At 33.4% G+C, this 13,889-nt stretch overlaps 1 protein-coding gene across 1 annotated transcript in view; it reads left to right on the top strand.

Moving 5' to 3' along the window:
* The window catches only part of LOC145673029 (uncharacterized), a 170,523-nt gene extending 163,553 nt beyond the window's left edge, over positions 1-6,970 (top strand). The window contains exon 9 of the mRNA XM_081742356.1: positions 6,481-6,970. Within this exon, the coding sequence (XP_081598482.1) occupies positions 6,481-6,568 (88 nt within the window). The 3' untranslated portion in view covers positions 6,569-6,970. The remainder of the gene's footprint in view (positions 1-6,480) is intronic.
* Positions 6,971-13,889: the final 6,919 nt, after the last annotated feature.

A 13,889-nucleotide genomic window follows, 5' to 3' on the forward strand; every position in this document is an offset into this window, starting at 1 on the left:
ACCCCAACAGAAAATAAGGATGATGATATAAAAGATAGGTTTTACGTAAGAATAGAACAAGTATTTGACCAAATCCCGCAATACCATATGAAAATTCTATTAGGGGATTCCAATGCGAAGGTAGGATGAGAGGGTATTTTCAAACCTATTATACGGAATAAAAATCTACATAAGGAAAGTTGTAACAACGACGTTAGACTCGTGAACTTCGCAAATCCAAAAACCTTATCTTGATGGTTACAAAATTCCCACATCGCGACATCTTGGACTTCACCAGATACAAAAACACATAATCAAATTAATCACGGTTTAGTAGGCAGAAGAAAACAGTCTAGCACAACTGATGTTCGATCGTTCAGAGAAGTTGACTGTGATACTGATTACCAGCAGGTAGCAGCGATAATAAGAGAGAGACGATCGTTGAATAAAGGAAATATTCAATATCTGAAAACGGAGAGGTTTAAAGAAATTAGAGGAGAATACCAGAGTGAAATGTCGAATAGATTCTCGGTTTTAGAAGGTTCGGAGTGCACTAGTGTTCAGAGTACTTTGGTTGAAATTAGAGATAACATTAAAATTTCAGCAAAAGAAAAGTGAAATACGTAGGAACAAACTATGGTTCGAACAGGAATGCATTAAACCAGCAGAGAAGAGAAAACAGACGAAACAGCGTTGGATACAAAATGCGAACGAAATAACTACTGTACACAAAATTTCGTTGTCATCTGGAGGAAAACTTCCAAAATTTTTAGAGCAAAGAAACGTGCTTTTTTTAAAAGCCAAAATTAAGTAACTTTAAGATAATAGTAAAAACAAAACAAAAAAATCGGGATATCTATAAGAGCATCAACGAAGTCAAGAAAGAACACCGACGGAACAATTATCAGTTATACAGATAGCATCTTGAATAGATGGAAACATTTCTTTGGCGATTTGCTTAACACACAGCAAAAAAAAAAAAAAAAAAAAAAAAAAAGTTCCTGGAGAAAGTGGAATGTATACAGCATGACCGTATATTCCAGAACCTAACCAAACAGAAAAAGAAATCGCTATAAAAAAAATTAAAGAAACACATCTACTGGTGTAGACGAAATTCTTGTTGATTTAATTTTACCTGGCTTGGAAAAATTGTGGAATAAGATACACAAACCCATTCTCCTTATCTGGAACTAGGAGAAATTGCCACAAGAGTGAGAAGAACCAATCATTGTTCCAATACACAAGAAAAGCAACAAAACTGATTGTAATAGTTATCGATCATTTCTCTTCTGTCAACATCCTATAAATCCTCTTAAACATTCTATTAGCAAGATTGACTTCATACGCAGATGAAATTATTGGAGATTATCAGTAAGGCTTTAGGTGAAATCGATCAATTATCAATCAGATATTTTGCCATTGGACTAATAGTCGAAAAAAATGGAAATACAATATTCGGTACATCAATTATTTATTGATTTTAGAAAGGCGTATGACTCGGTTATGAGAAAAACATTGTCTAGCATCCTTACAGACTTTGGAATAGCGAAAATGTTAGTTAGATAAATTAAGATATGTTTAAATGAATCCCAAAGCATGTTCCAAAGAAGAGAAATCCTCGTTCACGAGGTTTTACGTTGAGAATGGTCTGAAACAGAGATGCGTTGTAGCCATTATTATTTAACTTAGTTCTGGAGATTGCTATAAGGAAAATCAGACAGTAATCAGGTCTTACAACTAAATGATATTTACCAGGTTATGATGTATGCTGATGATGTAAATACAATAGGGGACGATAGAACAATAGAAAGAAATGCAGAAATCTTAATTTGCGCTTGCAGGGATATGGGGGTTATAAATAAATGCAGAGAAAACTAAAAATGGAAGTTCGTTGGGATCGTAATATTGCAAATTATGGATGCTTAAAATACCAAATAATACTTTCGACAAAGTGTATATTTTCAAATAACTAGGATCATTATTAACAGATCAAAACCATAATCACGAAGAAATTTGATGTCGACTGAAGGCAAGGATTTTGTGTTACAGTATTACTCAGTTAAATTTTTGCTTTCTCGTCGCGAACTCTGTCGAGGAATCTGGAACGTAAAATACATAAAACGATAATCATGCCTGTTGTGCTGCATTATTTCGAAATAAGGTCGCTTATCTAAGGAAAGAATGTAAACAGAAAATATTTGAAAACAAGATTCTGAGACGAATATTTGGAATCCAAAATGAACAGGAATGAGGAATGGCGGAAACTTCATAACTAGGAACTGCATAATTTATATAATTTACCAAACATTGTTAGGGTCATCAAGTCTAGGAGGCTCAGATGGGAAGGTCATGTAGCCAGAATGGAAAAAAAAATAGGAACGCTTTAGAAGTTTTAACTGGAAATCCAAATAGCAAAAAGACCATTAGGAAGACCGAGGCGCAGATGGGACGACAATATTAAGACGAATCTCGCAGAAATAGGATTATAAAGTAGAAACTGGATCCAGTTGGCTAAGGACAGAAATCAATGGAGAACTTTGGTGAAGGCGACATTGAACTTCCTGTGTCCATAGAACCCTTACAGCTATATTAAGTTGTTGATAATTTAGTTTCATTTTGTTTGAGAAAAATGTTATTACAGGAACTAAATAGTTTTTCTCTAGTAAGGAGGATTTCGAGGTTTCAACCTATTCAGAACATTACAGTCTTCAATGACGTAATCTTCTGTTTAGCATGATGTAATCAGTTTCTCTTCTTCTACAACTTCGATGTTTCATACCCATTTTTGTCTTTTGCTTGTTTCTTTTCTTTCTTGAAGAAATTCTTAACGAACGTATCTAACAGGGTACGTCTCGTTCGCCACGTCTGAAATTTCTTAGATATTTTTGTTTGTCTCGTTTTTTTATGTTCTATCATTGACATTTCTTATGATAATCTTTACATAATTATTTTATGTAAATTCTCTCATTTTTACATAATTTTTTCCACTTCTGAATGTTTTATTGCGGGAGCATAAAATTTAATAATTTGTAATTTGTATCTCTGGGACAGTTATTTAACAGGTCATTATGTCCACGATTGTCTTCAATATTTCGTCGATGAGAAATCCAACTATCGCTGCCAAATTCGTATCCTCTGTAATAGCACATTCGTTCGCTTTCCAATTTAATTAGTTCGTTTCCTTTCATTGCGCGTAATCGAATAATGTCCTAGTTGATCTTGTGTAGCTCTTTCACTAAATCTTAGAATTTAGCTTCTGGTTAGAGATATCACATTATTAAATCTTAGCTCCCTCTGCTTGCATGTAATACGGAACCACTGCCTTGTCCAGTCACAATTCGGTATCCGGAGAATGAGAGCTTTGATTATTTTGTTCTGTCATGGTTGGTGAAATACGTTGAAGGTGTTTGACCAAATTTCACAGTGCTAGTCAAGTATATTGGTGATACCTCTCCCTGTTCCCCTTCTATCATTAATGAACCCTGTAAGTTTCACAGTGTAAAGGAAGTTTCCAGTTTGCACCACTGGGAGATAAGAGTGGGATATTAAAAAGTTGGTCCGGTCCGGTCCATAAGTTTCCCACTGATTCTCAGTGTGTGTATCAGTCTCTCTCCGGTTCATAGAATTATATAAATAACTTCAATTCAAGAAAGCAGTTTTAGTCGAGATCTAACAACAATCGAATAAGATTATTCCTAATAAGACTCGTACGCTAGAATTTGTGCAACTTGTTCATTGTGCATTTGTTTGTATTTTAACATATTTTTAGAGCTTGTCTCATACCAGAAAACACTTGATTCAGAATCTCTCCTATTTTGAATACAGTATGTCATCTTGGCATAATTTAACATCTGTATTTTAAAGTTACAGATAAAACATAGTGATATTGAAAAGTGATATTTCTGTAATGCTGTCTATTTTGTTAACATCTGAAAGAGTTGTAAAATCAAGCACAATTTCCACAGATTTACAAGAGTCTTCTATTGTAGGTCCTACCTGCTAAATACAAAAATAGCCATAACTAACTCAATACTGAATAATGAATACCAATAACACTATGTAACAAAATTTAACTTTTGTTTTGTCCTTGGGATGATATTGTTATTTTCCAATTTATAGTGTACGAATATGATGGAAATTGGCTTTTATATACTTCAAACTTTAGTTTTGTAGTCAATACGTTGGATTATTGTCTTTTTAACCTGTTTAAATTCCTGTATTTCACACAAATTTTAGTTATGTAGCTACTACCTCATTACTATTAATCCGATAATCATGGTTCATACATCTTTCTCTAATAAAACAAGCTTTCAAATAGTATAATGTATACTCATATGTGGTGTATCGTAAAAGGGAAATTTCGGGATTTTTGGAAAGTTTCCCTACAAAAAGCAAAAATATAAATCTTGAGGCCTTCTGTTATATAGGTAGCCGAAGGAACTCAACCTTAGAAAATACTTGTGATCTATAAGTAATTCTTCTGCTAAGTTTCACTGCAATGTATATTTTTAGATGTATGAAGAAAATATTTTGCAACCCTTGTTCAAAATTCAAAATGTATTATCTAAATAGAAAATTAAAAAGACAGTTTTTAAACAGCAGAATGAAACAAGTTTTCCTTACACGTGAATTGAATATGTGCTTTGCAAAGAGATTGAACCATTTAAAGCTCATTTTCAGTAAGAACTGTTGTTGCTGACAATGGCTTGCATAAAAACCATATTTTATTGCGTTACAATAAAAGCTGTAACGCAAATAGCTTGAACACAATAATTTTGAAAAACGTGTGCGTTTTCTACATTGACGTTTACTGTATATGGTATATCACTTTCGCGAATCAAGGACCAGATATAGTCACGTATCATATTTTCATTGTACTGTCTCTGATACTGGTGTGTGAAGTTAAAAATGTCTTGATGGAAGCGCTTTCATGCTCTTCGGAATACGCTTCCATGTTTTCCTTAAATGTTTCCAGATGTGAATGCACAACATGAATTTTGAGAGACATCCTGCATCCCATTTTACCCTAGCTTCCACCAGATTATCTATCAGTTCAATATAACTTTCTGCTTTATGATTGCCAAGAAATCCTTGAGTCACTGCTACATCCCTTTTAATTGATGTATGTACGTGAGGATATACTTCACACTGAACAATTTTTATTTTTTTATTTTTATTTCTTTTTTACCTGTGAGCCTGTGAAAACTCCGGCTGTTATCTTTGCATTTGACAGTTGGGGGGACATCCCTTTTGAATATATGAATGCTGCGGACTCCTTATTAAGAGTTTTAACAAACTGTTTAATTAACCCTAACTTGATATGCAGTGGGGGCAGTAGTACCTTTCGAGAGTCTACTAGTGGCTCAAATTTCACATTTTGCTCCTCCACCAAAAATTATGTCCGTAGTTGCCAGTCCTTCTACACACAGCATCTACTATCCCAGAGGCAAAGGTAGTATGGGAACTTTGTAAAACCACCTTGATGACCCATTAGGATTGAGAACTTTTAAGTATCCTATAACCTCCCATTGATATTTTTCATAACACAGAACTTGCAATATGATCTTCACACTATTGTATTTATCCTTCAGATGTACAGAGTGTGCTAAGAAAAGAAAGAGGCGGATACTTGTTTCCTTTGTGGAGAAGCACTGCTTCCAAACTCTTAGAGAAACTATCAATGAAAAGTTGCCACTCATGAGGGTTACAGAGGATACCAATTGATTCGAATAACTCGATGACCTTGTTATAGAAACACAGTCCATCTTTCATCCTGAAAAAACGCGAAAAAGTCTTGTGACCTGACTTCTGAAACGATACATTTAAGGACTCGTCTACTAAATTCCACTGTTTCAGTCGTGAAGCTAAAAGCTCACCATTGGTGTTAGTGAAACTAATATCTCTGATCAAAAATCGTTAATGTCTTCCTGATTTGGCTAGTACTTTTCAGCTGGCGGAAAATCACACGCGAAGTCCACATGTCTCGTATCTTTATCATCAGGGTCTGATGACTCATGTTCTCGGTTTCTTGGTTGGAGACGGAACAGAATACTGGAGGTTGTGTGGAACTGGAGCCATGGACGAAGGAATGTTAGGATATATGACTTTAGGTTCATTTTTACCACTTCGTTGTTTCGATAGGTATACTATACAAAAATATCGGTTGGTACTGTAGTCAGTTGGTTCCCTCCAAGTTCGTGGTATTGCAGCATAAGGCAGCCGTACGAGAGCCACGCAGTGTTGCCAGATGCCATGGGGAAGTAATCTCAAAACGAACTGCAAATACCTCAGAAGTTACAGTTCATAGAGGTAATTTTAAGCACATATTTCGTCCTTTATGTCACAAAAGCAAAGTTTATTCAAAATAATATAGCATTTCTGTCTTCTTTCAACATAAGCTAATAGAAAATAACAATTAGACTTCAATGACAAAATGTGTGTTACACAGTGTAATATACATATTAGTAACTTGCCTTTTTTAAATATGTTTTTCTTTTTCAGAAAAATATCCCGAGATAACGAAGAGGAGCTCGGAGCAATATTCCAGCCACAAGACGCCACCATTAATGATAAACCAACGCATGTATGAAAATATAATCAGCAAGCACAATGCATTTAGAACTTAACACGTCCACTGCTCGAAGGCCAGATGAGGCAGTGTTTTATTAGCTACGGAATGGAACAGAGTTGATTGCATGCTTTGCTAAAGCAAAGCTGAGGAACGTCTGTGTAGTAGAAGAATTTCAGTTTCTAGGTTTGGAATAGAAGTAACAGATATTAACAGACAAACTAAGTTGAAGAAAGGAATGATTGTTAGGTATTGTAGTTCATTCAGTTCCAGTTGTTAGTTCTTTCGAGCATACGAAGCTTTTTAAACCATTACATGTTGCAGATTACAAATCCCATACATTGTACAGCAGAAATCTGTTTATCCTGTTGAAATAAATAAAGTTTAAAACTGGCACGAAAATTATATTCAAAATTTAAATAAGTTTTCCTACTTACTCTGTTGTTTGGTATTAAGACCAAAATGCAAATTTCGAAATTGACTTTCAGATTTGAGGGTTATTAAGCACATTAATCGGGATGTGTGCTGTAACAATAGCCTATTTGATTCTAAATTTTGTATGTGCGGATACATTTGTAAAATCTTACATCATAACCCTCACGTGAAGTCTGGTAAGAACTCGATCCTACTTATCTAATACTATTAATTTTAATTGAAAGCGAATAAATTTGCTGATAATTTATCGCATGGACTCAGATTATTCATCAATCACGCATGCGTAATTATTAATTTCTCCTAAATAGGGTCTTAAAGCCGTCTATTCAAAGCTAATATTCTACCGTTGGCTAAAAGTTGCCGCGATGACTGAAATTAAGGTTTATTTATAAATTTCATTCAAACTAAAGTTGAGTGAGGTGTCAAGAAAGCAACACAACACTCGCACTTACGGGTGGTTTTAAATCTATTTAAAACTCAAAAGACAATTATGCTATAGTTGTGCTATTACTGTATGTTATCATTTATTGCTACTGTTTGTATGATAGATTTATTCACTTGCTATATTTATTATAGCAAATTAAGTCACTCACATATTCCTACCGTATTTATATGTATGTTTCCTATATAATCCCTCTCAAAAGAATACGATTTACGCACTTAATGCACTCATTTTAAGAAAAATGATATGGTAATATAGATGTGGATAAACTGATTTCCTGTGCATATTGTTTTACTCATGTCAGTAAAAACAGTTACTGAATTAAGCCAATGATTTCAGGGATGAACTTGTTAATATAGATTTTTCGTATATTTCATCTTGACGTGCATATATAATATGCCTGTTCATCGTCTGTTTCATTTGTAAGTTAAACAAAAACAAAATGTTATATATTTGCTCAGTACACATCTTTTTTTATTACTTTGGATTTTCACACATGAATGTTACTGCAAATAACGTATTTTTTACAACAAGTAATGTGGTTTCACTAATAAAGTACTGTATTTTTGACAAAAAAAGAAAACTGTATAATGTATGTAAACTATACTCTTTAAGACTATTTATACTGTAGTCAGCAATGCAAAGTCTTGCCATAGGTAAAAAGTACTTATAGATGTAGCCTATATGTAAATATTGTTTCTTTTCTTGATAGAAAAATATTGTAAAGCTAATAATTTATTGTATTGCGATGTTAAAAAAAGCTACGAGAGAAAGCACTATGACATTTTTAATACCGTCATTTTACTATGTGATAAATATAGGTGCCATATAAGTATATTAAACGATTTTTGTTACCTTTTTTTTTTTTTTTTTTTTTTTTTGTTCGCTTATTTCAGATATATTTGTAACTGTACGTGAGTACGCTAAATTAGCTAAGCTGGCTATTAGTATATGCTTTGATGTGTTGTCAAAAGTGCTTTTTTTTTTTGTCCTACACCATTTAGGCCTATGTTTACTTTCTTCCTTTTCCTTTATACAATACCCTCACTCTTAACAGATTCATTACAAGCTTTGTTTTAACATTGAGGCTATTAAACGTAAGTTCCCGAATCACAATTAACATATTAGTCTGGCCACAGACAACGAAAAATTTAATGAGAATAGTTGCACTAGTTTTTGTAATACATGTACCAACAAATAATCATAAAAGTTTCTTTCAACAATGTATCTATTGATTGAAACTTAATTTTAACATATCTTACGAATTAACACACTGTGTTATTCTGTGAAATGTTAACTCTACAACCGCTTGATGGTTTATTGGCAATTCACCTTATATTATTTAATTTCTTCGTAATTTCCAATTATATATACTTGTATATAATATTGTAATATCAAAGTTATGCTGACACTCCAATATACCGGTAGTAACAACACTGTCCATGGCTTTGGATTAGATATTGTAACAAAAGAAATACTGTCCGAAGCTTCAACACACCGTTTTGAACGATAATGTGTTACAGTTTCGGATACCTATCCTATCCTTTATCAGACACTGTATAGACACTATACCTATATAGATATGCGTCTGATGAAGGATATGGTAGATATCCGAAATTGTAACACAGTTTAAAACAGTGTGTTGAAGCTTTGGTCAGTGTTTCTTTTGTTACAATACCGGTCGTGTTGAAAATTACATACTAACCAATACACATATAATAGAGCAATGAAAATATAATACACAAATATAGATTAAAGTTAATATGGTACAAAGATACGACATCTGAGTCAGATGTATATCTGATTCACTGAGAGATGTAAGTTTCGTTTCATATTAATTTTAATCTATATTTGTATATTTTATTCGTTCTATTACATGTTTATTAGTTACGTAGTTACCAGTGGCTCTATGTAAATTCAACACTACCTGGTACATTGCATTGTCAGCATAAAGATATCAATATTACAAATTACATCATTAACGCGCATAGGAAAATTAAGAAATTATTGCCAAGCACAATATAATGAGGCATATATCTCTTTACAGTTATTCTTGATTAAGATTAATCAAAGTCACATGTGTTTCCAATTCATGTTAAATGGTATTACGTTCACATTATTAATGTTACCATTGCTCACAATCATGATACTTCACATCATTGCGACTGGTAAAAAAAAAAAATGGCCAATTAGATGTAATAGACTAGAGACAGATAGTTCTTACTACTACTCATTAACAAATCTTGTCGAGAACTATATATCGAAATGCTTATTACAATTTACTAGCTTTTAATACAAGAATAACTTGCAGTTAACTTTTAATAAGGCCGTATAATTACTTATATCTTGTACGTATTTAAATGCTAGATGTGCCTTTTAGAAATCACGGAATGAAATTAATATATAATGATCTCAAGCAAATTATTTATTTCCATTTTTTCTTGTCAACTTTCCTGTATTTTGCAAAAAGTATTATTCGATATACATAAGGCCATATTGTTATTTATGTATTTATTTATTTATTTATTTACCTATATTGTTAGACATGTTTTAATAAAATGAATCTATGAATACTGTTAATATTGTACAAATACCTTGGAAAACACTGTGTAAAATATTACAATGTGTATGTTTTGTAATAAAAAAAACTTAAAACATTTAAAACTATTTATGAATTTTGCATTGTTATTTGAAAAGGTTGAAAAATTGTAATGATCAAGGGAAATAGAGTACAAAAACAGGTAGTCTTTCATACAGACTAAATACACACATACACATGCAAAGAAGTTTCCAGTAGAAAGTGCACTATCGGGCGATCATCAATGATACTGGTCGTCACAGGGAACACTACCGGTAATGGAAGATGGAGACTGTTACAAATAAGTAAACACTTTAAAAAATGTCTACATGGAAGCCTATCTGCTCTGGAGCAGTAACTGCAGTGACCTTACTATTTTAGTGTGCTATTTCGAAGTTGGACCTGATGTCTTCTCCAAGTTTTTGTCCTCAATTCCTTTAATCTTCTCTTTCATAAAGCCAAGCAAATCTTAAGATTTGAAAGGTAGGTACGTAGTAACAGCGTTTCTTTAAACAATAGTTTATTTTGCTTTTTGCGTACCAAGTGTTTAACAAATTCAAATTTACACAGGAATTTATAAATTTTTATAACATTTTACAATCATTCATTTTTATTAATCATCCTTTTTTTTTTTTTTTTTTTTTTAGTCTAAAAGGCATAACTGAGGGACGTTCGACTAAGAAATTTCATTTCTTCTTTTTTCAAAAATTCCATTTCATTTTATATAAGAGTGAAGAAAGCTTGTAATCGTACAGAAATTGAATTCGATATTTTAATGGATTACACGTTTCATAATCTCTACTTGTAAAAAGAGTGAATTCTGGATAATCATCCTTCCATATGTGAAGAGGCGTAAGGATCATTACGCAAAATAAATTTTAAACTTAAGGATTGTATCCGATTTCCAAGATCTATCTGATTTCAAAGATGTTTTATCAGTTTTTTCCCTATACCCAAAATTAAGAATAATTTACTGAAGAACTGGGGTGTAACTACAGGGGACCCATCGGGGCCAGCCCCCTCCCCCAAATCACCAGATTTTAGAACATCATTATAAGATTACCTCGCTTCAGTTATTTAAAAATAACAAAGTTTACATATAATTAATAATTCGCGGTAAAATAGTATGGAAAAATAAGAATGTTCGAATGTTTGTAGTTGCATTCTTGACTTTTTTTTTCGGATATCACATATGACAAGCTTTATGCTTCTCTACCTCCATTTGATTGTCACATATCGGGACACTCCTGTAAATTACGGCAGAGTTCCATAGCTAATTTTGTATCATATAACCTACTCGTAATGATGATACGTCAATTGATCTCTTTTTTTCCAATGCTTCTGCTACTGAAATCAAAAACAGACACCTTTAGTCGGTAGTAGTTACATTCCAGTTTGGGTGGCTGTTAGTCCAAATCACGTATGCCGCCACAAGCATCCAGAAGATTCAAAAAATAAACAAAATGATATCTATACGTTTTCCTCCTGCATGTATAGTTGTGAACCATCTAATCGAAGGAATCAAGCAACCTTTTTGTTTTGTTGTAATATACAGGGTGTTTCAAAACACCACCGACAACGTTCGGGAGGTGATTCCTAACACCAAGATAAGACGAAAAGTAAAGACCAACTTCTGTGCACAAATGCTTATCTTCGGAGTTATAGGCTGCCGAAAACGTGAAAAAATGGGTTTTAAATGTCCATAGCTCCAACACTATGGGACCTACCATAGTCGTGTCAAGACTTCATTTAGGAACTCCTATGTGCCCTATTCAGATATCCATGTTCCAGAATCCTGCGGTATTTCCGCAACAATTTTTATAAAGATAGTTGGTAAGTGCTTCAAATTATATGCCCGTAGCCAAACTGCCTAAAAAAAATTGTTGCGTTAGTACCGCAAGATTTTGAAACTTGTATTTTTGGATAGCACACTATTAGTTCCTGAATGGAATCTTGGCCCGACTACGGTAGGTCCCGTAACTTTAACTCAAACTTTAACTCAACACGAAGTTTCACTGTACGTTCGTAAAAATAAACCACTTTGTCATCCATCAAAGCACTTGGAATTGTGTTGAATTCCTCGAACACGTATTTTTGTTCAGTACTTTTCTTCTTAACAAAAATGAATGATTAGCTTAAGATTAACGTTATATAAAATAAGGACATGCATATTGCCGGCGCAGTAAACTATCATATACTATTACATTTGTGTCCTACTTTTCGCTTGTCAGAATCTGGTCACCCTAGTCTAATCTTCAGAAATAATTATTTCATTCAATAACATTTCAAAAATAATTATTTCATTCACAATCCTACAAATTGACTTAATTCATTTCTCTTGAAGTAATCCTAAAAGTGTGTACATAATTTAGTGAAGAAAACGATTATTTCGGGCAATGTTTTTGGGAAACAGAAATAGTGATTTTCTCATAATAATAATACACGTTTAATAATTCTGCATAATCTACATAAGTATATTTTAAAGTGTAGTTTAATAGTGAAGAAAGCCTGATTTGATCTACTTTCTCGGTTTAGTTCATATTTCATTAATAATCCTATAATATGTGATATTGCTCATTTTTCATACAAAATTCTAGAAAGGAGAATCCACTAATGGGGCTGTTTTGTTCCATTTATTACAAACAGTTTGTGTAATTTTCTTAATATTTCATACGTAAATATTTCAGCAATTATACCGATAATATGGCATAAGACATTACCCTCGATAACATACAGAGAAAGTAGTTTCTTGGTCAGCGCCGTAACTTAGATTTTTTCTGGGGGGAGGAAGCATTAATACGTTTATTTGGACGCCTAGAAAAAGTTTTTTTCCTAATTCTTGGGCCCCTCTTTCCATCTTTCTCTTACTCTTTATGGGCCCCCCGAGCCTGTGGGTTCTTCCGCACGGCAAGATCTGCGGGGCCGTTCCATACATGACAAATTAATTAAGGGAACAATATTGACAAATCTCAAAGCCATACGAATAAATATTATTTCTAGGACCCCTAATATATATCGAATGGATCCACAATTCATTTTTGTTTTATTTACCTTTTGTGTGCTGCTTTGTTTATGTAATGTAGCGAACCTGTTTGATGCTTCATTTATGATTTCGTGTTCGTATCGTATATGGAGTAAGAAAATTTTGTCTTAAAATGGGCCTCCCCTCGAACGGCGGGAAGCTTCCTTGGGGGGGAGTTGCCCCCTGCCCCCCACAAGTTCCTGGTGAGGCGAGTTCTTATCAAATAAGTTTCTGAACTACTACAAAATTCAAAGTCAATGTGTGACTCAGTGACTTATCTGGAAATAAAGAAAGCTGAAGTAACCAGTCTGAAAGTCAACGAATCGACGAAAGTAATTTGTCTTTATTGGAGATACATCGTCTTCTTTCCTATTACAGGCTACAATGCTACATCTTAATCTTTTTAAGAGTACTTGTAACAAGATGATCTGTAATAACTTTATGATACTATTGAGAGTGATTTGACTTAATAGAATGCTACAGGGGCGACGCTCGAAATGTCGTACCATTTGTTTTGTTCATTACACATGTAATATTATCGATGGAATGTTGAAAACTCGTATCCGTATACTTTAGTTTATGGAAAATCCGGCAGATGTCTCGGAAAGTTAGTATCAAATATTTACCTGGCGCCAAACAGCAGTTTTCAAGATTGCGCAAAAGAGCAGATTGAATGTTGAACAGAAGGTGAAAGTTATACTTTTTTTTTTTAACAGAAACTAGGAGTTTTGTAGCGACACAAAGATGTTTCTGTGCATCCTCAAATTCTGCACGAGAAAGTGAACATCCTCACATTCTGCACGAAAGGGAAAATTATGGAGAAAAGGTCAGTGAATGGGCAGCAATTTCATCGCTTGGAATCATC

The sequence above is a fragment of the Thermobia domestica genome, chromosome 2, assembly GCF_964235325.1.
Source record: "Thermobia domestica chromosome 2, izTheDome1.hap1.1, whole genome shotgun sequence".
NCBI classification, from domain to species: Eukaryota; Metazoa; Arthropoda; class Insecta; order Zygentoma; family Lepismatidae; genus Thermobia; species Thermobia domestica.